Source organism: Labrus mixtus, chromosome 2 (assembly GCF_963584025.1).
Source record: "Labrus mixtus chromosome 2, fLabMix1.1, whole genome shotgun sequence".
Lineage (NCBI taxonomy): Eukaryota > Metazoa > Chordata > Actinopteri > Labriformes > Labridae > Labrus > Labrus mixtus.
This window is the reverse complement of record NC_083613.1, coordinates 28,229,080-28,255,446: the sequence shown is the minus strand read 5'-3', so window position 1 is coordinate 28,255,446 and position 26,367 is coordinate 28,229,080. Positions and strand designations below refer to the sequence as shown.

Sequence of the window (26,367 nt, the reverse complement as noted above, 5' to 3'; positions counted from 1 at the left end):
ATCTGCAGATCAGCGGGTTATTTAGAGTGGTAGGAAGGTAAATATGAACGGAAATCCCCCCAAGAAGAAGTGTGAAAAAGCGCTTCCACAAGCTGCCCACCGAGATCTTGATGTCTGTCTGTCACGATATCACCATGACAACGCTTTAACCTCCCCAGACGGTGCCCATGTCCCCCCCCGTTCCACTAATCAGTATCAGAGGTAGGCCTACATGTGCTGCACTTACACTTTAGATACTAGTTAAATGGCTGTGGCGCTAACTGTATGCTACCTTGCTGCTGTTTTATTTCTTTTTTTGCTCTTTTTTAAACTTTATTTTATCTGAGTTGTCTGTTTCACTGCACTTTCAGGACAGATTTGATTCCTCAGTAGACTTCGAGGTATATTCATTTGTCTGCATGTGTTCATTCTGCCACGCTGCTCGAGGCAGGGAGAGCAGCGTCTCACCTTTTTATGTATGCAGATACATGAGGAAAAAATGACTCATAAAGGGAATCGTGAATCTTGAATCTTGAAATGGAAAATGTTTCATCAGCTGAAATCATTCCTACAGTGTTATTCTGTCTGCAGACGTTAACTAAAAATGTTAGTTTTGCTTCTTCCAGAGGACTTATAATTCTATATTTAAGCCTTGTCTGTGCAACATTAACCACCTGATTTCTTTAAAAAAAAAATCATTTTATTTTAAACAGTCAGAACAGGAGAGTTGCATGTTTATGCATTCAGGTTGTGGGGCGATGAAGCTTTATGGTCAGGGGTGTTTAGTTTTATCTATTGTGTTCAGTCAGCAGTGTTAATAGAGGCCTGAGTTGTCTGTCCAGTGATGCAACTTATCGTCAACCAGCAGGCGCATCCTGTTCAGGGTTTTAATGTCACTCTCATTTCCTCCTGGATATGCAAAAGAAAAGAAGAATGTGGACAGTTTTTCTCAAGTCTGTAAATAATGCATGCAAATAAAAGAAGAAGAAGAAGAAGAAGAAGAAGAAGAAGAAGAAGAAGGTGAAACTGTTAATGAAGCTGTCTGCTGAAAACAGAAGACTTGAAGGACCCCAGTTGAAACCATGTTGGTGCTCAGTGTGCAGCTAATCCTCCATAAAGACTTCTGATTCTCCATCACACACACACACACACACACACACACACTCACGTGCACACACACACACACACACACGTGCACACACACACACACACACGCACACACGCTGGCTGGTGGGTTAGTATTTGCTTCCTCTTGTGCACGTCTTGTAGCTTGAAGGTGGAGCTTCATGGAGTTCCTCTTGCTAACCAAAGTTTTGACATCCAGTTTTGAGACTTACCGGCCTTCCCTCCTGACTTCAATTCAAGACTTCTGCAGGTGTTGAAGATGAGTGGGATCAAAAACCTGGCCTGTTTTTATACTGTGCTCTTCGCGCTGACGGGATGTGGTGAGTTTAGTTCTGTTCAGGCCGGTCGGATCGTTTGTTGTCAACTTAATTATTATTGTGAAAATGACAGGAAAACTGGACAATCTAGTAAAAATCTAACTACTCAAAATTCTTTGTGGGATAAAATGTCAATTTTTAGACAGTAGTTTGAAATGGTATGTTGAATTAAACCTCAAGAAGTGATGCCAATTAATCAACCTCAAACATTCTGAATGGTTTTTCCCATTATTAAAAAAACACTTTAAGAATGAGGGATGAATATGCCCTCTTCTATTTCTCTTTTAGTCTTTAGTTTGCTGACCTTTTCCCAACATGAATCAGGATCTAATACTTGGCTTTACATAATAGATATATCATGTGTTTGTCACTCTGCTAAATGATCCATTGTGTCACTTTGACTTGTACATACGTAGATGAGTTTAATTTCAACAGCATTACTTTTTCTTTTGGTTTGACTTTAAGTTTAAATTCATCTTTCTTTTGTTTTCAAGTCCGCACTGACCTTCACTTCTTGGATAGGAATGAGGGGGAGTCTGTGGTTTTCTCCTGTGTGGTGGAGAAGAGGAACCCCCCTCCCTACGGTGTCTACCTGCAGCGACGCTTTCTGCAGACCTCTGAGGTGCTGTTCATGTACACCAAGAGCGACTTCAGCACTAACAACAGTTACGACAAGAACCGCACCAGTGTGAGCGGGGACCCGAGCAGCTACGCTCTGAATGTGACCATCACTCAGCTGAGGGTCAGTGACACAGATCGCTACGTCTGTGAGTTTCTCGTGCCGGTTCCTTCCTCTGAAGATCTGCACCTGAAGGGAAACGATGAATTCTTCCTCGTGGTTAAGGCTGGTGAGTTCATTTTGATTATTTTTTTTTTTTTTTTTTTTCATGTAGGCCGACAAACATTTCAGCTCTTCTGTCAGCCAAACTTTTAAAATGACCACAAAGACTGATGCAAAGTGAGACGTGGGAAACCAACACGCAAATGTACAGGTGGAAAGTGGGTGAGGGATGTGGGTGAGGGACGTGGGCGAGGGGTGGGGGGTGGTTGTGAGTAATGGCGGTAAGAGGTTGGAGGTGGGTGTGGGAGGGAGTGTATATCTTTTTTTCCAAGTGTCTTTATTGTAATTATTTTGGGTTAACATTTTGAGAGTTGTTTACCACTGAACACAACGATCTAACAAGACATGCTCAAAAGGTTTCACATGCTGTAGTTAACGTGATGATTGTGACTTACAGAGGTTTTGAAAGGGGCTCTTTCTTTCTTAGGAATTAAACTACTTATTTAAAAAAAAAAAAAACGATTCTGCGTTGGAATAGGATATACTCCACAACCTGGCAACCCAGGCTTTATATAATTCAACTTTTATAAAGCAGTTAATGAAACTATCGAGGTGTGACGTCAAGCGTGGCCTCTGAGCAGTTTTCTAAATGATCTAAGATGACCACGGCTCTGATCATCTGATCATCTGGTCATCTGATCTGAGCGTTTTGTCGCTCCTGATTTCAGACATTCAGCATTTTGAAGACAGAGAAAGACAAAGTCTGCACACCAGAAGATGCTCCAAGTAACATTAGATGGGAATGATCGCCACATGTAAAGTTTAGCTGGTGTTTGGACTCAGTCTTTCTCTGTCTTTGGATGTTTGTGTTTTTTTGTCCAGCAGCCAATGGGCTACTCAACTTTTCGGATGTGTTTTTGACAGTCAGCATTTCGCCCGTCATGACTCACTCTTCTCAGTTTGTATTTAAGTAGGACACTGCCAACTTTCAGAATTGCCTGTCCACGAGTAAGCTCAAGAAGCTCAGAGAAATACAACAGAACACAAACACAACAACAACAACAACAATTGTAGTCAGTGTTATTGAGATTAAATCAAGAGCTGAGAAAAGACGTAATAATAGACACACCAACGCAGCACCCTGAATATTCTTTAAAGGGTAGATGATTGAATGTTATTTTAGGATACACTCACGTTCATGAACTATAACTGCCTGTTGACTGTTCATAAGGTTCTTATTGTTGGTTGATTTATTAAAAACATGACATACTGTAATGTAATTTAACTCACAGAACGTGACATTCTTAAATGTTTATGTATCGACTCTCTTCTCCTTAGTAACTGAACAGCTGTGTGCCTCCTTTAAAAAATAACTAGATCCTTTAGCTGAAGTGTGTCTTGAAGATTTGCCTAAAGTTCAGACGCCCTGGTAGAAGTCTTAATGTGTGCTGAGTGCGGCTGCTGTAGCTCAAACCTGCCGCAGCTGGTTTTCTAAGTGTGATTTCCTCTCCTCTCTGGAGACGCCGTCAGCTCGACAGACTTTGGTTTGGTAGAGACCTGTGCAGGGGGCTCTGCCGTGCTCCCCTGTGCCCCCCCTCGAGTGGAGGCCCTTGCTGTGGAGGGGGTGAGTCTGAAGCGGCAAAGGAGCCGACTGGCACCTGTGGAGGTGTTGTACCACTCACAGCATCACCGTGGAAACCGTGGCCTTGTCTCCTCCTCCTCCTCCTCCTCCTCCTCCTCCCGTTTTCCCGATGAGAGGGTCCAGCTGTCGTTGACCCAGCGTCCTGGTGGCATCACTTACAACCTGACCCTGCTGCAGATGCAGCCGGAGGACAGCGGCCTCTACAGCTGCACGCTGCTCCTGCGTGGCTTACCCGACAGCAGCACCCGGCTAGGGAGACAGGTGTTCTTTGTGTCAGTGCAAGGTGGGTCACATCACAGCGGGTCCTGAGCGACAGGTCACTTTAACTAACTCACATTTTTCTGAGTTCTGGAGTTTCATTTTTACACTAACATATTATCCTCCCTTCTTAACTGTCATGTGGTTTCATGTAACATTTTCTAGTGACGCCGTCATAAACACTACTAATAAAATCAATAACAATAACTGTGGCTAATGTACAGCTTTCAATTGTGTTGTCGGTTCTTGTTTCTTTTTGAATCATGATTTCATTGGTCTCAAATGCTCTGCAACCTATATGCAAAAACAACCTGATCTGTCAGTTTCACAATATCCTAATTCCTTGTTCTTGTTTATGTCGGTGGATGGGTGTCCAATAACATGTGTGTGATAACATTAGGCAACAATAATCATGAGTAAGTACTCCATGAAGTCACTGTGATCGTATTTATCTGCCGAATGCACCTTTTAAAGTGGCAGACCATTTAAATAACTGATGAATAACTATTTCATCGGACAAAAGCCTGACGAAGAAAAAAAGAAAAGAAAAAGAGTATTATTCTAAAGATGGTAGCTGTTGACATGACAGCATAAAGGTTGCCGTGTAGGCAGTGTGATAAACCACAAAGCGACAGTTGTGATTATGTGTATGAAGTGTCTGTCTGGTGCTATTCTCATTATTCCTTATGAAACATCATGAACGCATCTAAAAACAACAACAGATTTAACCCTATCAGTGTGACGTTTAAACTCAGCCTGGTCATTTTTTTCCCTCTCAACCAGGGAGAGCCAACCTGAACCAAGAACTATTAAAACACTCTGAATGTGTGAAAACCGCCTCAACACAAACAAGATACGATCCTGAGCTGAAACAGTCAAACTGATCACAGATTAACCCCAATAACATCGTTCTGTTTGTTAAGATTCACATCTCTATTTGCAGACATGGGTTTGCGGCTGAGCGCTGGTGAAACATGAATATTAACAGAATCTACTTCAGGAAGGTGACTGATCTTAAATGTCATGTCTTTCTCTGAGCATAACCTCATGATGTTATCAGACAATAATATTCATCTGCATATCCATGACTAAATATCTGTTGATTTCTAGGGATATGTAGATGGTTAGTGACTCATTTAACATCTCAGTGGGAATGCGGACTAAAACGAGGAAGGAAGTTTGCTTCAGCCATTTATGCAATTCCCCAATTGCAATTGAACATGTCACACTCGAGCTGTCTTTTAACCGTGCACTAACATGAATTGCTTTGGATTTCAAGTGTTGCTTTTATGTTGCCATATTTGCTGACTGCACGTAAAAAGCTCCACATTCAAGTTGAGGATGATAAAAGGTGTCAGTTTGGTCCCTCGGCAGTCTTAAAGTCGACCCCTCTTTTGTCTTCTTCTCCACAGCCGAGTGCGGCTGCTCCGGCTACTCCACTCTGCTGTACGCCCTGTCTGCAGCCGTGGCCGTCCTCCTCTTCCTCGTCTTCCTCATTGGATGTGTGGTGTTTCATCGAGTGAGTTGAATGTGCAGCTTTAACTCAACACAAGAAGTGGAAACATAAAACTGGTGTTTAACCACAAGCAGCACCTGCTTGACGAGAGAGCGTGCGTGATCTTTTCTCTGCAGCTCACCACAAAACCAAGACAGTTTCACAACTTGTTGTTTTCAGCATGTTGTTGCTAAAACCTAACCAGGAAGACAATGTAACCTTTGTTCTACTCCATTTAACCCTAAGAACTGTGTACTAATTATGAGAAACAGAGTCGTTTTCTTCCACTAATGATACATGTGTTGGTAGCTAGAATTGAATGTGGTTAGGACTTCCTGCAGTGCGATAGAAAACTTTGATTTTAACACAGGAAATCGCGCATGCCTGCTCTGTTTCCTTCAATGATTTGATTTCATCCTGTCTCTGTGTGTCTCTCAGGGCAGAGCACACCGCAGCGTCAAGACACACCCTCAGGCCCCCATCTACGAGGAGATGGCCGGGGTGCACGCTGACAGTCAGAAACTGTCCCCTTACCATCTGGAGGAAACAAGTTCTTCCGAGAACAAAATCGGTCACATGAAGAGATCCTGTCCTGAAAACCATTATGAGCGCCCCAGCGGGGGCCCCAGGAGAGTGTCACCGTAAGAACACAAAAGACCTCACCAGAATCACAAATGAGCTCATCAACGTATCAACTCAGGTGCTAGACTTCATATCGAATACTTCAGTTTTCTTCAGAGATGTGGCACATATTGAGAATGTTTGTCTTTTATCCTTCTAATCATTTCAATGTTAAATGACAGTGAGGTAGGCGACATGGCTTAAAAAAAAGTTTAAAATAACTTAAGGCCAATGACAGTATTTACATTTTAAGCCCTTTTTTTTAAATACAAAAAAAAAAATTCATTAAAGGCATTTCAGTGAGGAACTGTGAACTCTGCATAAACACAGTTATCAACAGTTTGTTTCTGAGGTCGAACAAACATGTTGAATATATTTCTGTCTATGTGAAACATTTGCTGTGTAGTTTTTTAAAAAGAGAAGCTGTTTTCAGCAACGTCATTATATTTACGTGTATCTAATTCATTGTACATAGAACTGCAGGAGCCTCATAGAAGATACAAAGATGAACTGTCTCTTTAAAAACAATCTTTGAACACTTGGAAAATATTTTATTAAATTCATGCTAATATATTTGAAATTCCATCATTTTGAGATTTCCAGTTTATTGATTTGCAATAATTCACCAAACAAATGTATTTTATATGAAATATCTTCTTGTTGTATATACTGTTCTATCCCCTCTCTGCTGGCCGTGTGATTTTTTCTTTTGTGTTTTTCAGAGTGTATTAAATAAAATGTACTTCTAAATCGTCCTTTTCATTACTGAGGTGAATTAAGAACCCACAAAAAGAGACGGGACACATCGAGTTACAGCCAAGAAAATGTGTCATTTATTAATATAGTCCGAAAGAAGCTCCATAATCAATGGAAACATTTATCTCCGGTGCATGTCCTTAACAATCACATTCTATGAGGAGAAAAAAGAACAACATTAAAAGCCACAACTTTGTATTTCAGTTACAGACATTTTTCCTTAATGCTTTTTTTTTTCCAAAGTAAAGAGAAAGGCAAAGGCAAAGGACCCCCCGTTCTCCCACCCGTCCCCCTCCCTTTAAAAAACAGACAGCCTTGAAAGTCATGGGCTTTTTTTTTCTCAGTACAACCCACAGTGCTTTAGCAGAAGGATAAGCGCTCATTGGTTAAGGATTACACAGCATGGTGACGCAATGTAAGGTTTCGCTAAAACATTAGATGCTGATGATGATAATAGTAGGGAGAGGGGGGGGGAGGGGAGGAGGAAGTAAGAGTAAGTGGAGGAAATGTGAGCAAGAGACAAAAGAAGAACAACCCTACATCGAACCCTGAACCCCAGAGTGTGAGTCGACAAACGCCCGCAGTACAGCAGCTGGCTTTGGACTCGTCCCTCCCACTTGTGCATAGATCATGATCCTTTTTAAAAACCAGTTTCATTCCTCCACTTCGACCTGCCTCCCGAAACCATCCGTTTACACGTAAAGTAATCCTCTCGCCGTTTGAAAACCCGTCGTAGGAACAGACAGGAGAGATGATTCAAACACAAACTTGTTGCACGATGCTCCTGGACCACAGGATGGAAACGTAAAGACACAAAGTCAAAACATACAAATGCTCTTTTTTCTTTTCTGTCGCCGTCATGGCGACAATCAAAACCATTGATCGTTGTTTAAAATGTAAAGCAATATCTACTTAGATTTCACATGTAAAGCACTCCACTTCTCTCAAAGTTGATTCTCAGTCTTATTTGGTAAATATATATAAGTTGCTACGAACATTTTTCGTTTAAAGAAACCATGGTACTCTATATTCTGTTGAACTCATAACCATCAGTGCTCGCTTGGAGTTGAATTGTTTTCAGCCTCTTCTTCTTTTCACTAAAACATGATCTCTAGAAATGATGGAGTTGGTATGTGAAACCCTGGCCTTCCTGAGACAAAATCCACATCTTTAATGAGTGTGCAAGATTGTGAGCAAAATGCGTCGCTTACAGGAAAAAAAAAAAAAAATGTAAAATCACAACTGGAAACATACAGAGCTACTCTGTCCACACTGAAAGAGAAATGAAAAATGTGAAATATGACACAACACTGATCAATCCCAGAGTTCTTAAAGTAGCATAAATCTTCATTTTGCAAGATTTTCATGTCCATGTTTGATGGAAGATGAAATTTGTCCTTTTCTTTTTTTTTTTTTTTTACAACATTCCTGTTATAAATGTCTATCCTATTTCCTTAAACTTCAGACAAATGAAATGCTCGTAAATGACAGGTGGCTTTAGCAACAACAACAAGAAAAAGAAACACAAACATAAAGGTAGGCACCTCTGAGATGAGTCCTGTAACAAACTCACCTCCCACACTTTCTCCCTTTCTCCATGAAGTTAACATCAGGATTACTACTCCTTCTACAGCTAGCTATGGCCACAGTTCTTTGTTTTTTATCCCCGCTTTTCTTTTTTTTTTATACTTTTTTTTGTCTACTTTTTAATTTTTTCATATTTTTTTTTCACATATTTTTTTTCGTTATCATTGGAACAAAATGGTGCAATACTCAATGATAATCCTTGTACTGGATTATTCCACAATAAAAGCCACTATAAGGTAGATAAACTTTTTACAGATAGAATGAAAACAAAAACATAATCCATTAAGTCCTTGAGTAAACATGTACACATGAATTGTCACCGTCTCCCCTCCGTACTTAGACTCGTTCCTCTACGATTAGCTGAGCGAGGGGTAGAAGACACTCAGTGCAACGTTAGAAGATAATAACGTCTATCGTGTAGCAAACGATAGTTTCTGACAGAACGACAAGAAAAAGATCCAAACAGACAAATCATAACACACTGAGTGGAACAAACCAACAGGCCGTGTGCCCGCTGAACAGTTTCTTGCACACATTCATACAAACATCTGACTTTCACGCACACATCGAAGATGACTTTTGCATTTTTTTCCTCTCAAAGATTTTGTATTTCTAACTTTAATACATTTTGAATATTCTCTAAAAGCCCCGAAGTGTACCTGTCAGACGGAGAGAACCAAAACGATTTTCTGACTTCACATTACATTATTGGCGTTCCATGATTCAAGTATTTGTGTTCAATATTTTGTTTTTTTGTTTTGATATGTTTGTGATTTTTTTTTTTTTTTTTTTTAATCGACTACTTGGGTTGGGCTTTTAGACAGGCTAATCAACAAACAAAGAAACATATGTACAGTACAAGCACTTCAGAGTACTGCAATATGTCATCAAAACCAAAACGTGCATATCCATCTCTGTAATAGAAAGGCGCAGCTTTCAGTCAATCAAGTATCAGTTTACACCCCCACCCCCCCAATTCTTTCCTTCGTAATCACTTATTTGCGGGGAAAATACATATTGCTCTTTTTTTTTTTTCAGTTGTGTGAAACCAAGACCTTTCAAAGAAAAATGAAAAGTGTTGGAGGTTAAGATCCAAGAAGTCTGAAGAGGTGATAGCACACACCACACTCACAGTATATACATATGTAGTGTATACATATATACTGCAATCTAGAACAGAGCTGTAGAGAGGAGAGCCTCTCGATGCTGGTGCAGCATGGGAAACCCCCTCACCGCCAGGGTTCTCCAGTTAGTACAGGATGCTGGGAGGTCCTCGGCTATTGGGTCTGTCTGAGCTTGGATCAAGGCAGTTACAGAAACAGGCAATAGTGATTTTTGCTTGTGTGCTGCAGGACTGTGAGTCCCAAAAGGTAGCCTTTTCCCGTTTTCTTGTACATTTCTGTTTTTTTTTTTTTTGTTTTTTTTTTGACATTTTAAAAACTTTTTGTAAAATGTTTTTAAGACTTTTGTACCTCTTGAAATGTGCCCCTCCCCCCTCCTGCTGATGCAGAGTGAGGAGAGCGAGGCTGATACAGTGGGCCCAAGCCATCTGGGTCTGTGGAAATGTACAGTTCAGTGGGCCCGCTTTGAGCAGGCCACAAAAAACATAAAGATTAATACAGCATCCACAAAAAGGCACCCCGGCCACCAGTCTACTCCGTTAGATGGTGGTAGTAGAGGCTGACGACCGGAGACGTTTCAGCTAGAAGTGCAGAGCTTTAACATATTATAGATTTTTTTTTTTCATTTAGATTTTTTAAGCATTTTTAAGATTTTTATGTCAAACTTCATAAAAATGACGTTAAAATGCAATTTCATTTTTGGTTTTAAAAAAATATGTACCCGGGATTACCCATCATCAACTGTGCACTGTAGCAAACTGGAACCCCGAATGAGTAAAGATTTTCTCCTTAGCATGGGGCGCTCCCCACAAAAGCATAAAAAAAAAAAAAAAAAAAAAAAAAACAATCTCAGAGGTGTGAGGGTGTGATGCTGCCGCCCATGTGTTTGATCCCTCCTTTGCCCCTGCTGCACCCTCTGCAAAGGTTTATCAAAGCTCCTCCAATCAGGGAACAGAAGTGCTTTCTATGTAGAAGCAGTATGACACAGCACATTTTAGATTGGCACAATACGTTGGCATCTTGTACTCATTAAGAGGCCCCAAAATAGTTACGCCAGGCCGCCTTTGAGAGAGGATTCAATACAAGCCGTTTGCTGCCCAATTAGGGTTCAGTTCGAGGCGTGAGGTCTGAACATTTTGTCTCCTGTTTTACTTTTAAGTTTGCTCTCACAGTAGAAAGGACAGACACGGAGAGCTGCATCTTGTACTTGGTATCAACTCCCCAACCCTGAGTTCAAGCTGGACTGAAGCGTCTTCAGCGCAAAGAGAAGGCCGACCTTGATAAAGTGGTGAACTTTACTATATGACAGTGTTCTAGTGGCTTAGCCCGACTAAACAAACATGCCGGTCGGTCAGAAGTGCTGACAGAAAAGCACGGGAAGGAGGGGGGGGGGGGTAAGTATTTAGGGTTCCCAACTCTGGGCTGAAGTGCTCGTTCCCAAGTCAGTTTTGGCGTGCTGTAAAGGGACCCAGCCTCTAGTCTTTTGCATAGAAACAGATAGGAGGGCCTGTTGGTGCCTGGTCAGGGGAGGGCTACTGGGTCTGGTTTGAGGTGGAGGTGGGGGAGGTTGTAGCATAGCAGCTAGGCAAAGGGTGAGAGGGGAGACAGCCTGTGGGCAGGCGGAGCAGCGCGGACAGCAAACATCCACACCCCCCAGTCTGAGACACCCTATTTTTTTTTTTACACATCTCAAGATACAACCTGGAAGTACTACAGAATACTGTCAAACACAAAAGCATGATCAGTTCAAAACAAATAGACAATCAATAATGCTCTGTAGTATTGATCCTCGTTTTGCATTCAATACACAGGATGAACATACAGAGGCACCTCTGACCAAAGTGTTTCTGCATATGAACAGTGAAGGGCTAGTTCAGCAGCCAGTATTTCATAGACCACTGCATGTAGACAAAAACAACAAAACAACACATTGAAAAAAAAAAAATAAAGTCAAACCATCTTTTCAAAAAGAATAAAAAGTACACTGGCAAAAATTCCAGAAATATGACTATAACATCTTCCAGCTAAAGTGATCTTTGTGTCAAAGAACTGAGAGATGGGGAGGAGGGCGGGGAACGACAGCAGGGCCGAGCGGCGGCGGCGCCTCCCCGCCTCCGTTGGAGATGCCTTGTGTGACGGAGAGAGCCGTGATTGGCCAGTCTTTGAGGTGCTGCTTTTTTTTTTTTTTTTTGTGTGTGTGTGTCTTGGGAGACTGAGGGAGGGTTCAAGTGGCGCCCGAGAGGAAGTGCTGCGCTGTAGGGGGGCTACCGCTTGACACCCAGAGGACCACAGCAGAGAGGCACTCAGTGGACACTCCCCCCCCTCCCCCACCCCCCACTCCCACTGGCTGGCCAGTGATGTCAGAGACAGCTGACGTTGCAAGTCTAGTGCCTCCGAACAGAACAAGGCGAAACATTTGGAGTAACAGTGATATTCACTTTGATATTGTTCAAAAAGGAAAAATCAAAGACTGCAGTTTTTTTCTTCTTCCACTAAGTCCAATGGTACATTTCAGTTTAGTTTCCCTTCTTCCTGCTACCAGAGGAACAACGTCAGACACATTTCCAAGGAAAGACATAGTACATAAAAGAGCAGTCTTTTTTTTTTGTTGTTTTTCAAGGTTTTTGCTGCTCCTTTTTTGATTTATTGGATTGCAGTTGAAGCGATTTGCTCTTCATAAGTGCTATGATAAAACCCTTTGAATTTATAAAAGTCTTAGTCTCTTCTGTTTGTACAGTACCAAACGCAAGGAACACTCGTAGGTCTACTGCATTAGGAGGAAACCCCTCTTATTTGGTATTGTGCCAGATACCCAGAACCGTCCAATCCCGCCGCGGATTCAGTCTCTGTTGGGTGTGGCTGTGGCGTGCAGAGAGGAAGTGTGCATTATTGTGTACCCAGTGTCCCTCTTCAGTACAGTTTGCTGCATGCACACTTCAGCAACTGCTGCAGAGTTTTCCCAACAGCTTCAGAGGGATTGGCGGCCCTGGAGGGAATCCAAGTTTTCAAAAGGGGGGGGTAAGGTTTTTGAAGTTCCAAAGTCTTTTGCTGCAATCAGCAACAATCAAAAACAAAAAAAAACAAAACAAAAGAGAAACCAGCTCCAGGACATAAGAGTGTGGACGGAAGAAAGGTCTATGGTGTATATTGCACAATGTAACTGTCACATGAAGGTGAAATTGTGTTCTTTTTGTTTTCCTCTGAAAACTGGCTGCCCATACAGACCGCTGGGCTTCATAACAAGTAAGACAATAAAAAAATTCAACACAGCACCAGTAAGCAACTGGGTTCCAATTGAAGGTGACCAGAAGGATGTAGGTTTGTAGACGTCAATGATTAGGTGCCACCGGACATACACTGACATGTGCGGAGACACACAACGAGGTTGACAAATAATCTTCTCTCAGCTTATATGTTGTGATAGATATTAAAAAAGCGCTCGGTTCTAGACCTACAAAAAAAGACATTGAAGAGCTGTGTCCATCCCTTTGAGAAGACGAGATGAGATAATTAAGCTGATGATTGGTAGGGCCAGTCATGTGGCCAGGCCTTCTTACTGCCCAGTGACAGAGCGTGTCACCAGTCATGTCCTGTACCACTCGCTGGCTCAGAGGTGAAACTGTGCAAGATTTCAGCTATTTCTTCAGTTACAAAACAAACTAAAAAAGGCGGCTTGAGAAGGACCTGGGCCAGAGAGCACTTAAGGCTAAAATTAGTGCTGAGAAACAAACGTTAACATAACTAGTAAAGGTCTTTGAACCACGTCATTGGCCATGGACATGCTGGGAATGGTTGTTTTTTTAAGTCTTATTTTGGGATGATTTTTTTTTTTTTTTTTTTTGGAGGGTAAAGGAAAGTCTCAGATGGCAGCTTTGATTGCTTCTCCTAAAAACACTTCACACAGAATGTCATGTATACTTATGGAAAAAACGAAAAACACTTAAAAGGTTTCTTTGTGTTGTGTCTCATTTCAGTTTCATATGATGCGTTTCAAAAATACCAGAGGAGAAGAAAAAACTCAGGTTTCCCCCCCCCCCCAAAAAAAAGGTAGAGTAATGAAGAAAAAAAAAAGACACAAGTAAAACAGAAGGAGTCGAGGTCTGCAGTCTGTGTGGTTTGGACCTCAAACTTCTGATTCACAATTCACAGCTCAAAAAGTTCTAATTGATACTGATTATCGCCACATGATTTGCTTGGGTTTTGCTCCTGTTCATCTTGGATTTTTTTTTGTTTGTTTTGTAGTTTTTTTCCCCTCCATCCCATCCTCCACCGATGGCTTGCATGACATGGTGGTGGTGGGTTGGATGGTTAGTGTAATCGTGGCATGGCCCTACATTGACTCCCCACTCAGCAGGTCTCCAGGCAGCAGGGTGTTAATGGGGGTGGGGCTCCCGATCACGCGGGCGTCTTCTCCGTTTGGCGGTCCCCACAGGCTGGAGTACTGGGGCACGCCGCCCCACAGCAGGTCGCCAGCGCTTGCCTTGCCTCCTCCGCCACCACCACTGCTCCACTGGCCCATAGAGTGGGACTGGCCAGACCCACCCATGCGGTTTTGATTGGTTCCCTGGTTGGCCTGCCAGCTAGTGGTGTTTGACCCTAGCGACTGGCCTTGTGCAAAGAAGCGGTTCACCTCCTCCTCGCCAGCAAACTCTGCCAGGATGGTGGTGTTTCCAAGCACACACCTTCAAGAAGAAAACAGAAGAAATCATTGGTTTTACAATCTACCCATGAATGAGGAACTGAGACTTTTCAGTTCTGAGAGTAGAAATAGCACCGCATACATCTAACCAACGTTTATAGTAAACGGAGCTGCCTTTTAAGGGCTTGAGCTATCGTGCTCTCTACCTTAACCACATTCTGTGCAGCTGGTAATGAAAAGTAGGTCGTGCATCTTGCATTTAGTTTCCATGACAACCAGCTGCAGGGGCTGGCACTCTTAGCAAAAGAAAATTAAGGACAAATCTAAAACACTTGGAGATGAACACAGCCCCCAGGATGCTCAAGGCTGCTGTCTCGTCTCATTGTTCTTTGATTATTACAGTGCAGCTGACTTCAGCATGACCCCCACCTCTTCATTCATGTGACTTCCCAAATACTAAAATAACATCAACTGCTCTCAGGCAATAAACTGTTATCAGCATGGGAAAGCACCAGCAAAAGCAGAAACACTTTGTTTTCCCAAACTATTTCTTTCTGCTTTTAAAGAATCTTCCTTTCCGATATCAAGAAAACGTTTTTTTTTTATCTCCGCTAAGACTACTTGGGCTGAGGTCAGAGACGTGCTGAGGCTTACATGTGCAGAGACTTCTGGGCTTTTGCAGACTCATCCTTGGAGCTGTAGCGCACCACGGCGTTCCCCTGGGTCAGGTTGAGGTGGAATGTGATCAGGGGGCCGTGCTGCATGCACAGGGTCCGCAGAGTGGAGCCATCAATCTGGAGCGAAACAGAGAAAACATTATTAATCACTAATATCAATTCACTTCCTGAGCTCGCTTCATTTTTTCTTTTGTTCCTCTTTTTTTGAGCACAGTTGTAGCAAACATATCAAACTGTTTGATTACTCAAGTTTAATTTAATTTCATTTCATTTTTACTCTGCAAATAAACAGATGAGTTACACGTGTGCCTTTCCACAATGACTTTAAGAAACTAAGCTTAGGATCATATTACGTACATTCTGAGTATCCTGCCCTTTAAGTACGTTCTTTTTAAGACACCAACCTATGAGCTAATCTTTTTTTTTTTTACATACTTGAAATAACCAAAATACCCTGCAGCCCTGTTCTATCAGGAGTCAGCAGTACAGAGTACGTACCTGTGGGGTGAGATTCCTCAGCACCAGCCAGATGCTGGTCCTGTTGGAGTCAGTGCTCCAGGTGCTTCCCTCTGAAACAGACATGTGGACACGGTCAAATATAATGAAAACAAATCCATGTATTTTATGAGAATATGAAAGGATGCAGTATAAAAATCGATTCCTTTCACATCACTAAGTTGGTTCAAAAGGCAAATATTAGAAAAAAGGAGTAAAACTAATATACAATTCAGCTGATGCTACATTTATAATAGAAAATTAAAAAGGTAAAAGTTCCATATCTAATTTCTAAATGTTTGTGGAGATTTTTGAAGTCACTTTCAGGGTGTTAGCTCTGATCTAAAGGTCAGAGAGTTCAACTTCTTTAACAGAAAACCAAAACCTTTTTTCCACAAACATGATTGTTGTTCTACCATCTAAAATCAGTCGTTACTTTTCAAGTGGCTTGAACTTCAGTGTGTCATGTCAAAACAAGGTCGTATGTACAATGATTAAACGAGGCTTCTGGCTGAGTCGGTTAACCTCAGGATGTCAGTTTAGCAGGGCGTGTTCACTCGCCTTATATATAGTGAAGGCTGTGAGTGCACGAGGGCAGCTGTGAAGTCCAACCACACCTATGCATCTGTAGTCACGTCTGTGTTTGCTTCGAGTGAAATACCCGATACTGACATTAGGATGTGTTACCTGCTGCTTTTTTATGTGTCTGACAGTCAAGGCACTGTGAAAGTGTATTGATTCACTCTGATTGTAAATGTGATCCAATATTTATTTCTTCAATATTAAAGGTTAAGTTGTTTGCAGTAATGTAAGGATGCATGTAAAGTGATAGCTGAGGGTGCACTCAGCAAAGTTTCTTATGTTTCGATTAGTTTGACGACTTTAAAAGATGCACTGATGGCTGAGAAAGGTTCAAGTCATTCCGAACTTCCAATAGAATATAAAGGTCACATGTTGGTTCTGAGTAGAGCACTCACCAGAGGTGTAAGAGCCGCTCCAGCCTTGAGAGAGGCCCAGCGAGTTGCCACCCCAGGTGGAGGCAGGCTTGCTGTTGGTGAGGCCTGGTGGGGGCCGTGATGGGGCCGCACTGCTGCGTGGCCCCTGAGGGACTTTCCACAGCTCATGGGACAGAGAGGCTTGGCTCTGGGAGATTGGCCCTGGGGACCAGGTGGACTTCATGTCAGAAAGTTTACCTTTATATTGGAGAGAGAAAAACGGAACATTAAGAAGTGTGTTTTAAAACATTATTCACAGACTTACAACGAGACTTATTCTGTCAACTGTTTTAAAACAATAACTAATGAAATGGTTTACAAACTGTATACTTCAAGATATACATCCTAAAAGACATATCACAAAGTAAACGACTGAGTTCTTTGTGAGCTTCAGTCTTAGAGCACGCACACACACACACACACACACACACACACACACACACACACACACACACACACACACACACACACACACACACACACACACACACACACACACACACACACACACACACACACACACACACACACACACACACACACACACACACACACACACACACACACACACACACACACACACACACACACACACACACACACACACACAGGGCGTGTACTGATGTCGTGAGCAGCGGGGATGAGGCTTGTTTTTCTCCGTGGTTTGGGTCACAAAGTCACAGAGGGTTTAAGGTTCTTTTGGAGGTTACTCTCTTGGTAGCATTAAAGGTGTTGTCTAATTGGCACTGAGGGAACACGTTAAGGTGGGACTTTGAGGAAGACGGGTCATAGCCAGGTCAGGGGTTGAGTCAGGGTTTAGGATCAGTAAGGAGCACAGGCAGTATTGGATCAGGCTCCTATTGGGGTTAAGGGATGTTAAGCAGGTCCACACATGGGGGGGGGGGGGGGAGTTCTCTGGATGTGTACCTGAGCTGTCTCCATCAGAGGACGACAGACTGAACGGGCTAGAGTAGCCACTGACTGGCCAGTCGCTGCTGGTTGGAGGCAGAGAGACATTCGGAAGTAGAGGAGCTGGGGAAGTGGCTTTATGATCGCAACAGTGTGGTGAGCAGAAACAGAAAGCAAAAGAAAAAACTTTATGGTTGTCACAATTATAGTTTTTAAACTTTGATACGATTCTAGTAAAAAATAAATAATATCAAAATCTGTTACGATACCACGGCAACCAAAATACAAGTCCAAGGTACCCAATGTTGTTTTGTTTCTTGTTTTTAATGATCAGAAAAAAGATTCAGGCAAACTCTTGAACACTGTCTAAATGATTATAATATGTTGGCAACATACTTTTGCAATTTCAACCCCACTTTCTTTCACTCACGGCAGCTTATAGTCGAAAATAAGAAAGAACATCTGACGTTTTTTCAAAGCTTTAGTACTTTTCAATACTATCGCTCATTAAAAAAATGTGTGTGATATCAAAAAGCTTCAAAGTATTGAGAGAGTTGAAATGCATCAGTGCAGACACGTGATATAGGGGGGTGTGTTGGAGTCAGGATGGACCCTCGTGTGTAAGTGAAGCGGTTTACATCGGGTTCACTAAACAAAGCATGGCTTTGGTTCAATGGTACTGGCTTTGTTGGATTTGACATATGGAGCCTTGCCTCTGTTCGTACCTCCGTTCCTGTCTCGCAGCAGGTAGCGATTGACGTCGTGGATGTTGGTGTTGATGGTGGGACCGCTGGGGACGCTGCCAGGTGTCATGTTGGGGTCATTCTCAGGGTCGATGTTCTGAAGGCCCTTCCATGGCACGCCGGGGCAGAACTCTAAAAGGAGCACAGTCAAGAGTTTAATAAGGTTTTTTTTTTTTTAAATGATAAAATCAGAGCTTGAGAAATTTAACGCCTTCTCTATTTTTTTTTCACAGATTATATGATTCATGCAGGCCGCTAACCCTCAGCTATTTATACAGGTGTATAAAGAAAAACAACTGATGCCTGGATTTGATTAAGCTGCTTCAGTTTCAGGGTCTTATTGAGGTGTTTTGTCCTCACCTGGGGGCCAGTTGATGTTGGTCCCGTTGGTGATCTTCTCATTCGGGCTCTTGCCCTGGCCCCAGCTGTCCTGGACCAGGGGGCTGGTGGGGGACTCAGAGCTGGACATTAGATTGTAAGGGCTGTATGAGTCATCCATCTGGGGGGGCTTCCCAGGGGGGCCCAGGGAAGAGGCAACAGATATGGCACCTAATGTATACAAGGAAAATATGTTATTTATTTGAATTTTTGAGGATTCAAGATTTGAAAAAAAAAAAAAAGAAGGTCTATGACGTATTGACAGAAAATGACCTTTGGTTAGAGGCTCAAGAAACATAAAAACATTCACACCCATTAGACTCACATAGACTCGTAAAATCATACTAAAAGTTCCATAAACGGGTTAAAGGACATGTGCAAAACACGTTAAAAAGTAGTGGTAATAAAATACACATGACACTCTTAAGAGTTTGTGTCTGTTAGATTCTTTTCTAAGTATCAGCTTGAAGACAGATTGGCGTAGTGCAGAAGCTGATGGTATCTAAAATTGGTCAGTGTATGAAACGATAAAAAAGTGCAAGTCAGCTGTGATGTGATGCCACAGCTCCAGCTCAAGTGAGGAGGTTTAGCAGGTTGTGTGGTCGAGCTAACTGAAAGAGAAACTAACACAGAAAGAGGAACCTGTTAGTTTTCCTAACACCTCAGGATAGGATGTTTTGGGCTGTGAGCATCTCATCTGAGTTTGCAGTCAGATGGTGTGACAAAAACAATGGTAAAGAAAACGCTGACGAGACCTCAAGTGTGATAACAGTTGCTACTAACAACAAGTTGGTGTCAATGGTTGAGTTTCTCAGAAGCTCAAATGTGTGAGGGCTGCATTATGCTTTTAAGCCTGTGTGTTTGAGTGTCATTGATTTTTTACTACAAAAATCTTTAAATCATTTAAAAGGTAGATTGAAGGTGTTGGATGAAGAAGCATCAGGCTGTAGATGATTTGAATAATGACTTTTCTTCTCTGTCACTCAGGACATGTTGATATGTGTCTGTAATCACTCTGTGTTTTAAGTCTGTAACTTCTTTATTGTGCTGCTGTCCCTCCTGGCCAGGACACTCTTGTAAATGAGATTCTTAATCTCAATGAGTTTTCTCGTGGTTACGTATAAAGTTCAATTAAAAATAAACACTTTGTGTGAATGTCTATGTTTTTCCTCTACGCACCGTGCTTATTGAGGTTGTTCTCCATGTTTGAGGAGTTGCCAGAGAGGCTGTCCATGGAGTTGGAGTGTGTCCACTGGGACAGGCGGGATTGGGGCTGAGGGGGCTCCTTCAGGGACAGACCCCCAACCTCCATGCAGTTTACATTCATGTTTGGATTCAGTCCAGCTGCACACACAAACAAATGCATTCATGAAGATCAATTAAAATGACAAGTTTCTAATAATTGTTGAATTTAAAAAATAAATGTTTTACAACAATGAAATCAGTCAAATCAGTCGGTCATTATCTCAAACTGATAACCACACATCTTTGATCTGAAAAAGGATTGATCCATTTTAGGGGGACAATTAAGGTATTAATATGTTGATGCTACAGTAAGTGTAATAGCTGCAGAAGTAAAAAAAACAAAAACCTCAACAAGCAAGCTACATTATGGTCATTTCATGTTATCAGAGGAAACGTGATCGCCACATATCATTCAAAACTCTCGTACACTCACAGAGAGGGTAGTTGCTGTAGGAGTTGGGCGAAGAGAGCGGCTCTTTGGCGTGCAGTGTGTCGTTGAGGCCGGGAGCCTGGTGTTGGCCTGTGAAGGGGTCCAGGGATGATTTGCCATGGCCTCCGGAGGGGCCTCCTGGGGCATGCAGACCAGCAGAGGAGGAAGAGGAGGAGGAGTGAGAGGGAAGTTGGTGCTGCTTCATCAGCAGCGCTTGGTACAGCTGACGCTGGTGCTGCTGGATCTGCTGCTGCATGTTGGTGATTGTACGTGCAACCTGGGAGAGAAGAAAAAGCAGAGTCACCACAATATACCGTCAAAATCCTTAAGTGGGCAAAGAGGGCGAGGAAACAAGAGGTTTCATCAAACTGTTTTGTGTTAAGGTGTTATGGATGTGAAAAATGATGAAAAGGTGTTGTGTGGAAATACAAAATGATTGAAGGACAAAGTCATCCCCTCTTTCAGCAGGCCTTACATTCTGACTGTGCATTGATATATATCTAAAAAGGGAACCTCAATAATTAAAAAAAGCAGAACAAACCCTTTTTCACAATATGAGAAAGTCTGGCTCATGCTTAACAGGAAGTAACCTGTTTCCATGCTGATATCTTTTTTAACATTTTGAGCAACTCCTGTTGTTACCGTGCATGTTTGTCTCCTCAGTTGTTGTCAAGGGTATCATGTGAGGGCCTGAATATCTGTGTCACTGCTTTGAGTCAGTGTTCACATGGAGTCACACGCACTTCATGAAGGCCCTTAATGATCATGTTTTTCTTGTGGGTGTTATGATGCGATTGTTGACTCACTTGCTGCTCTTGTTGTCTAATGGGGCCGGAAACATTGCGTTGAGCCTGCATCATCTGCTGCTGGATTTGTAAACGCTGGTACGCCTAAGAGAAAGAAAAAAACAGAAGTCCAAAACAATTAATAAGACAAAGCTGGACAGTGGGGGTTGATTGTTTCTATTTAAATACTTGTTATTTAACCAATGTTTAAGGTTCTAATTTGAATTCGTTGTTAGATATTTGTCAGTAATGAATCAAAATTAAATTCTAAAAAGCAGCCTGGTTTTGGATCGTGTGCTTGGTTTCATCTCCTTTTCATTGCTTGTTAAGTCAAACCCAAATTCTCTGTCTCATGCCTTCCTTAAATCTACCTTTGCCGAACTAATACAGTTGGAAAGAGGGACTCCAACTCACCATTTGCAGTTGCTGAAGTTGGTACAAGAGAGTCATTTGTTGAGGGTTTATTGGTGAGGTTAAAAGTGCAGGATTCAGACCAATGTTTTTTGCTGCAAACTGCAAGAGCTGTGCTTGGACCTTTGGGGGTTGGGGGGGGAAGGCAGAGCGGAGAGATGACAAGTTAGTCACTGCAAATAACAACAACTATGCTGAGAGCAGCTTCTGGCAAGGTAAACCGTGTCACCACGCATGTGTGCAAGCAGGACAAGGGTCTGCCAAAGGAGGTTAGTTCTTCTCCTTTTTTTGGGAACCAGCCTACGACTTTTACAACCTCTTTGTTGAACAAGACAAAATACGTGTATTTTCAACTTCTAAAATATAGAATTTTAAGATAGTTTGCAATAAGACTTTTAGTTCAAAATTCTTGTCAAGCATCCACGTTAGTATTTAGCTGCAAAAAGAAATGACACAGTCACAGTTGTATGCACCATAGTGGTTTTACAGATAAAAACAGAGGATGGGTTCATTCATTACACAAGAAATGACATTTTTACAAATCTTGGTATCATAGTTTCCCCTATTTATTGCAAAATAAGCTTTTACCTGGCCTGTATGTAATAAATCTATGTTATTAGAAAATGACTGTGAGTGCGTCTACCTGAGGGGAGAGAAACTGAGGCACTTGAGCACGTAGACTAGGCTGGGAGGAGCTGAGAGGTGGCACTGGTGGCTGAGGAGGCTGCTGCTGCTGCTGCTGCTGCTGCTGCTGCTGCATGGCCCGGGTTTGTGCTGCTCCACTACTGCCAAACATTCCACTGGGTATCTATAAGCAGGAATCATAAAGGTCATTGAACCCTCCTTCAACACCTCCACGTTCATTCAAATAGCTGAGACAATTTCAAAAACATTTCAAAACTGAAGAGCAGAGCCAATAAATCAAACAGGCATGTGTGTATTCTCCATTTCAAGAGCAAAGAGCAGCAAACATACACAGTAAGCTACCTGAGCGTATTACACTTATTGTAATAGAAAAGCTGATAATTTAGCAAGCTAGCACATGCTAACTGCCAGTGTTTGGCACCTGTCTGTCCAACAGAAAGCAGGCCGACTCAACGTCCACGGGTGAAAGCCAACCCAAGGCTCCCCTTTGTTTTGGATCGAGATTTATCTGCTTTGAGTTTCTCCTCACCATTATTATATTTTACCTTCTTAAAACGCTACGTCCGTCAAATTAGCCAGTTTGAATCGCGTCCAATACCTCAATTGAATCCACTCCTAAACTCACCAACGCGCTGTCATTGGCTGGTTGAAATACACCAGAACCCAAACCCAGAAATTTCCAGAGTCAACGTAAACAAAACATCAGAATCCAGGCAGAGGACAGGGTCTCTGCAGACACAGTCACCACCACACATGTATGCTGATTGAGCGGCTTTACTTTTGTAGAAGTCTATATTTTATTTTATAAGGAAAAAGCTACTGACTCTATTTTAAAGGCCAGGCGTTCAAACCCTTAACGTGAAGTTTGATCAGCTCATTCAATACTTGAATGAGTGCACTTGAATGGATGAGAAATAACATTTTTGAAGTGCTCTCAAAAGCCTTGTATGTGTCCATCATGCTCCTCTTCCAGCCCACAATGGAATGTCTAAAACATTTCTAAAAGCATTTCAGCCACAAGGACAAACTTCACACTACCCTCTGTGCGTATACTGAACACCAGCTGAAAGGAGCAAGCTGTTACATTCTGAGTTTTTGATTATTTTCATTCGCCATACGCCCTGCAAGACAATTAGCCGGTAAAAGGCAAAATCATCCAGATTCCTAGTTAATTTTGTTTGAGAGGTGCTTTTATTCAGTGCAAAAAAGATCCTGCTTACAGTGCCTTTGTTTGAGGATTCAAGGACATACTGCAGTTTTTTTCTGGGCCAGGTCTGCCTCAGGGGGCTGATATTTGATAGAGCATAGCTATCTGATTTCAATGAGACCTTTAGGCAAGGTCATACACGCAGGAGTGCACAATAGAGAAGAGGAGAGCACGTGGGAGACGATGTGTGTGAAAAACACTTTACGTTTTTGACATTGTTGCAATCACTAAATAATATAATATAGGACGCATATTTTCATAGTTCATCCTTTTTAGTTTTTGCTCATTTTCAGGATACAGTAACACAGTGGAAATCAAAACGACAGTGTATGACATACTGATGAATTGTGTTGTTATGTACCATCAAATTATTCTGTTATGAGAACAAACTAAAGGTTAAAGCTCCTGTGGGAACTTTGGGTTTGTGTAGATTTTGGCGCCCCCTGTGGACCAAGTGGTATTTTTTATTTCTTCACTGAACATGTGGAAGCAATTTATTCATTATCACTTCTTCTGACACCTCCCTCATGGCAGCGATATCAAGCATTAAAAAACAAGATACAGACTAGTTAAACTGTCTTCCACATAGTCTTGTTTGCTATTTTAGGTTATAAAGAGGCATCAGTATTATGTTCAGTCCGTTTGTTAACCAGTTATAAACTTCTAACAGGGCCTTTCATCTAATTACAGTATGTAATATAGCTGTGTGTTACCTGTCTGTTGTTCAAGTTTTGCATGGCCAGCCCCGGATTGCCCTGTCCCAGACCCTGCCCAGGAAGGCTACTGTTGGCCAGGGGGAGCTTCAGGCTGGGGGAAGGCAGAAACGGTGATGGAGGGTTGTCATCTGACATAACACCATCCTGAACCAGAGGAGGAAAAACAAGGTTGACAAGAGATGAGAAAAACATAATAATAACACATAAAAGACATGACCTTGATCAAAATGTGTACAGACAAAAGGAAAAAAATCAGACAATAAATATCACAACTTTCCTATTCACCATTTCTAACAGTGTCTGAAAAAAGGCCAGACTGTGAGCAAGCTGCAATTTGACTCACCTTGTCAAGAAAGGTGTTGCGGTCGGAGAGGTCTTTGGAGAGTGCTGAGGGTCGACACACCATGGGCTTGTTCATACCGTTGCTGTAATCAGTCATGCCCATGCCCCGCTTGTCCAGGTCCGTCTTCTTCTCCAACAGTGCACCTATGAGCAAAAAGCAGAGAGGCAGATTGAGGCCACATGCTTAGCTTTAATTAAACCCTCCCTTAAACATGTCTTATTTAGGAATGCTTATGAATTCTTATCAGATCATCTGCTCATTTCCATTCCTGTATTTTTTGTATCTGTCTTTCTTCAGTGTTGTTTCTATCTGCTCTCCTATGATATTCCTCTATTACCCTAAAGTTCAGTTTATAAGGCAAAATATTGATACCTATTTTTTCCTTAAATACTGTTGAAATCTATATTCAGAATTGTACAGCACTTGTGAAGCACTGTGAAACTTTCTTAAGAAATGTGCTATATCATAATTCTGTGTCACTAAATCAAATGTCATCTTATTTTAGATTTAGCAGTGGTCATATAAACACAAGGACATATTCTCCACTTTAATATGCTCGTTCACTTACTCATGGCCTGGTCGAGGTTCATGTTGTTGCTCTTCAAAGCCTCCTCAGCAGGGTCTCTCTGTAACAGAAGTAGGACAAAAGTCTGTCACTGAGCATGAATTCAGTTTGAACTGCAGGAGTTTGGTTTATAGGTGGCTGTGTTAAACCTTGTCTTAAACAAAAGTGTATCTCTTCATGTGTTAGAAACTGTATATCAGTTAATTAAAGTTCAAATAGATGAACTTTTCAGCCCTTTTGTCACACAACTAGATAGAAATGTCTTCCTAAAAGAAAGCTTGTCCATGCCATGTGTCAGTATTGCATCTTAAATATAAAGCCTCCATACCGGAAAGCCCATGTCAGTGAGCTGTTTGATGAGACGATTCATGATCCACATCTCATCTGGCTTGTTGACAATCTTCCCCTGATAAAACAGAAGAAAAAATATGAAGTTGTATTCTATATTAAAATGATCCCACAACTAACATCTGCCAGTGTGTGAATGAAAGGCAGGTTTGTTCTCTGACCTTGATTGGGACCTTCTTGGGTCCATTTCCCCAGGAGTTGCAAGAAGAGTTGCCCTCCTGGGAGGAGGGGCTGTTCCACATGTCCCCGTCTTCAGTGTCCCATTGGCCAGTAGACATACCCATCTCCTCTCCTCCATTTCCCCAGCTATCTTGCATAGGTTTGGGGCCTGAGAAAGAGAGTAACATGAACAATATAAATAAAAATGTGTCCAATTCTGAAAAATCAAAACTATCATTTAAATTTTGCAAGTATCAGTAACTGTGCTTTAGTGTCTGTGTTGTATTTGACATGCATATTGAGAATACCCAAGCCATTTCAAAATTCTTCTTCATTGGGTAATTGTTAATCTGACCACTTGGTGCCACTGTTGGTGTTTCCCCTCTTTCCTTCCCTCTATAGTTTCAGATATTTCAAACCAACAGCCCAAACAACTACAACCTACTGAGGCATGGAATTGCTTTAACCCTGGCTGTACTCCAGTAGCACAAAGAAAAACCTTCAGAATTGTCACAATGGGTACAGGTCGAAAGAAACTTCCTTTTTCTGTATCCCTTACTTAAGTGAGGCAGTGCACACATTCAGGGAGTTAAACATCAATCAATGTTTTACAGAAGTCGTAATCCCACTTGACACCAACTAAATCTCAAATCCTTTAAAGGTCAAGGAGAAAGTTATAATCACAGGCGGATAAGAAGAAGCTAATTTACATTATACTAACTTTGCTAAGACCATAGAACCAGTATTAGTAAACTAAAATGGCTGATGAGTTTATTACCATGTTTGGTGTTGACTTCTCACAGGCACATCTTAAAATTACTCAATACAAAAACAGCTAACTGCAATTTGTCACAGATAGCTGTGGTAGCAAAGCAGCAAAAGGTGATGTATGAGTAAGACCAACAACAGATGAACATATTCCTACATTTGGTGGTCATTTTTTAATTTTTTTTAAAATTGACCTATATATGAAAATATTCCCCCTTACTGAGATT

The 26,367-nt window shown here is 41.8% G+C and overlaps 2 protein-coding genes across 3 annotated transcripts in view; one reads left to right on the top strand and one right to left on the bottom strand.

Annotated features, from left to right (window-relative positions):
• Positions 1-1,266: 1,266 nt before the first annotated feature.
• Positions 1,267-6,252, top strand: cd7al (cd7 antigen-like). The gene is made up of 5 exons (XM_061060186.1): positions 1,267-1,424; positions 1,916-2,269; positions 3,723-4,127; positions 5,515-5,621; positions 6,036-6,252. Exons 1-5 carry the CDS (start codon positions 1,364-1,366, stop codon positions 6,240-6,242), a joined length of 1,134 nt encoding a protein of 377 aa, XP_060916169.1. The 5' UTR covers positions 1,267-1,363; the 3' UTR covers positions 6,243-6,252.
• Positions 6,253-6,780: 528 nt separating this feature from the next.
• LOC132991387 (trinucleotide repeat-containing gene 6C protein-like) overlaps positions 6,781-26,367 on the bottom strand; it is a 53,906-nt gene continuing 34,319 nt past the window's right edge. For both annotated transcript variants that reach the window (XM_061060158.1, XM_061060166.1), the window contains 16 exons: positions 25,375-25,541; positions 25,194-25,271; positions 24,869-24,926; positions 24,301-24,443; positions 23,955-24,101; positions 22,033-22,197; positions 21,393-21,512; positions 21,000-21,083; positions 20,197-20,470; positions 19,698-19,862; positions 18,501-18,689; positions 18,123-18,272; positions 16,471-16,686; positions 15,497-15,567; positions 14,976-15,115; positions 6,781-14,364 (listed from right to left, as the gene is read on the bottom strand). In XM_061060158.1, the coding sequence (XP_060916141.1) occupies positions 14,013-14,364; positions 14,976-15,115; positions 15,497-15,567; positions 16,471-16,686; positions 18,123-18,272; positions 18,501-18,689; positions 19,698-19,862; positions 20,197-20,470; positions 21,000-21,083; positions 21,393-21,512; positions 22,033-22,197; positions 23,955-24,101; positions 24,301-24,443; positions 24,869-24,926; positions 25,194-25,271; positions 25,375-25,541 (2,519 nt within the window). In that variant the 3' untranslated portion in view covers positions 6,781-14,012. The remainder of the gene's footprint in view (positions 14,365-14,975; positions 15,116-15,496; positions 15,568-16,470; positions 16,687-18,122; positions 18,273-18,500; positions 18,690-19,697; positions 19,863-20,196; positions 20,471-20,999; positions 21,084-21,392; positions 21,513-22,032; positions 22,198-23,954; positions 24,102-24,300; positions 24,444-24,868; positions 24,927-25,193; positions 25,272-25,374; positions 25,542-26,367) is intronic.

Coding starts and splice junctions, on each gene's coding strand:
- cd7al (XM_061060186.1), top strand. CDS start 1,364: ATGAGTGGGATCAAAAACCTGGCCTGTTTTTATACTGTGCTCTTCGCG. Junction 1,425..1,915: donor CTTCGCGCTGACGGGATGTG/GTGAGTTTAGTT, acceptor TTTGTTTTCAAG/TCCGCACTGACCTTCACTTC. Junction 5,622..6,035: donor GATGTGTGGTGTTTCATCGA/GTGAGTTGAATG, acceptor TGTGTCTCTCAG/GGCAGAGCACACCGCAGCGT.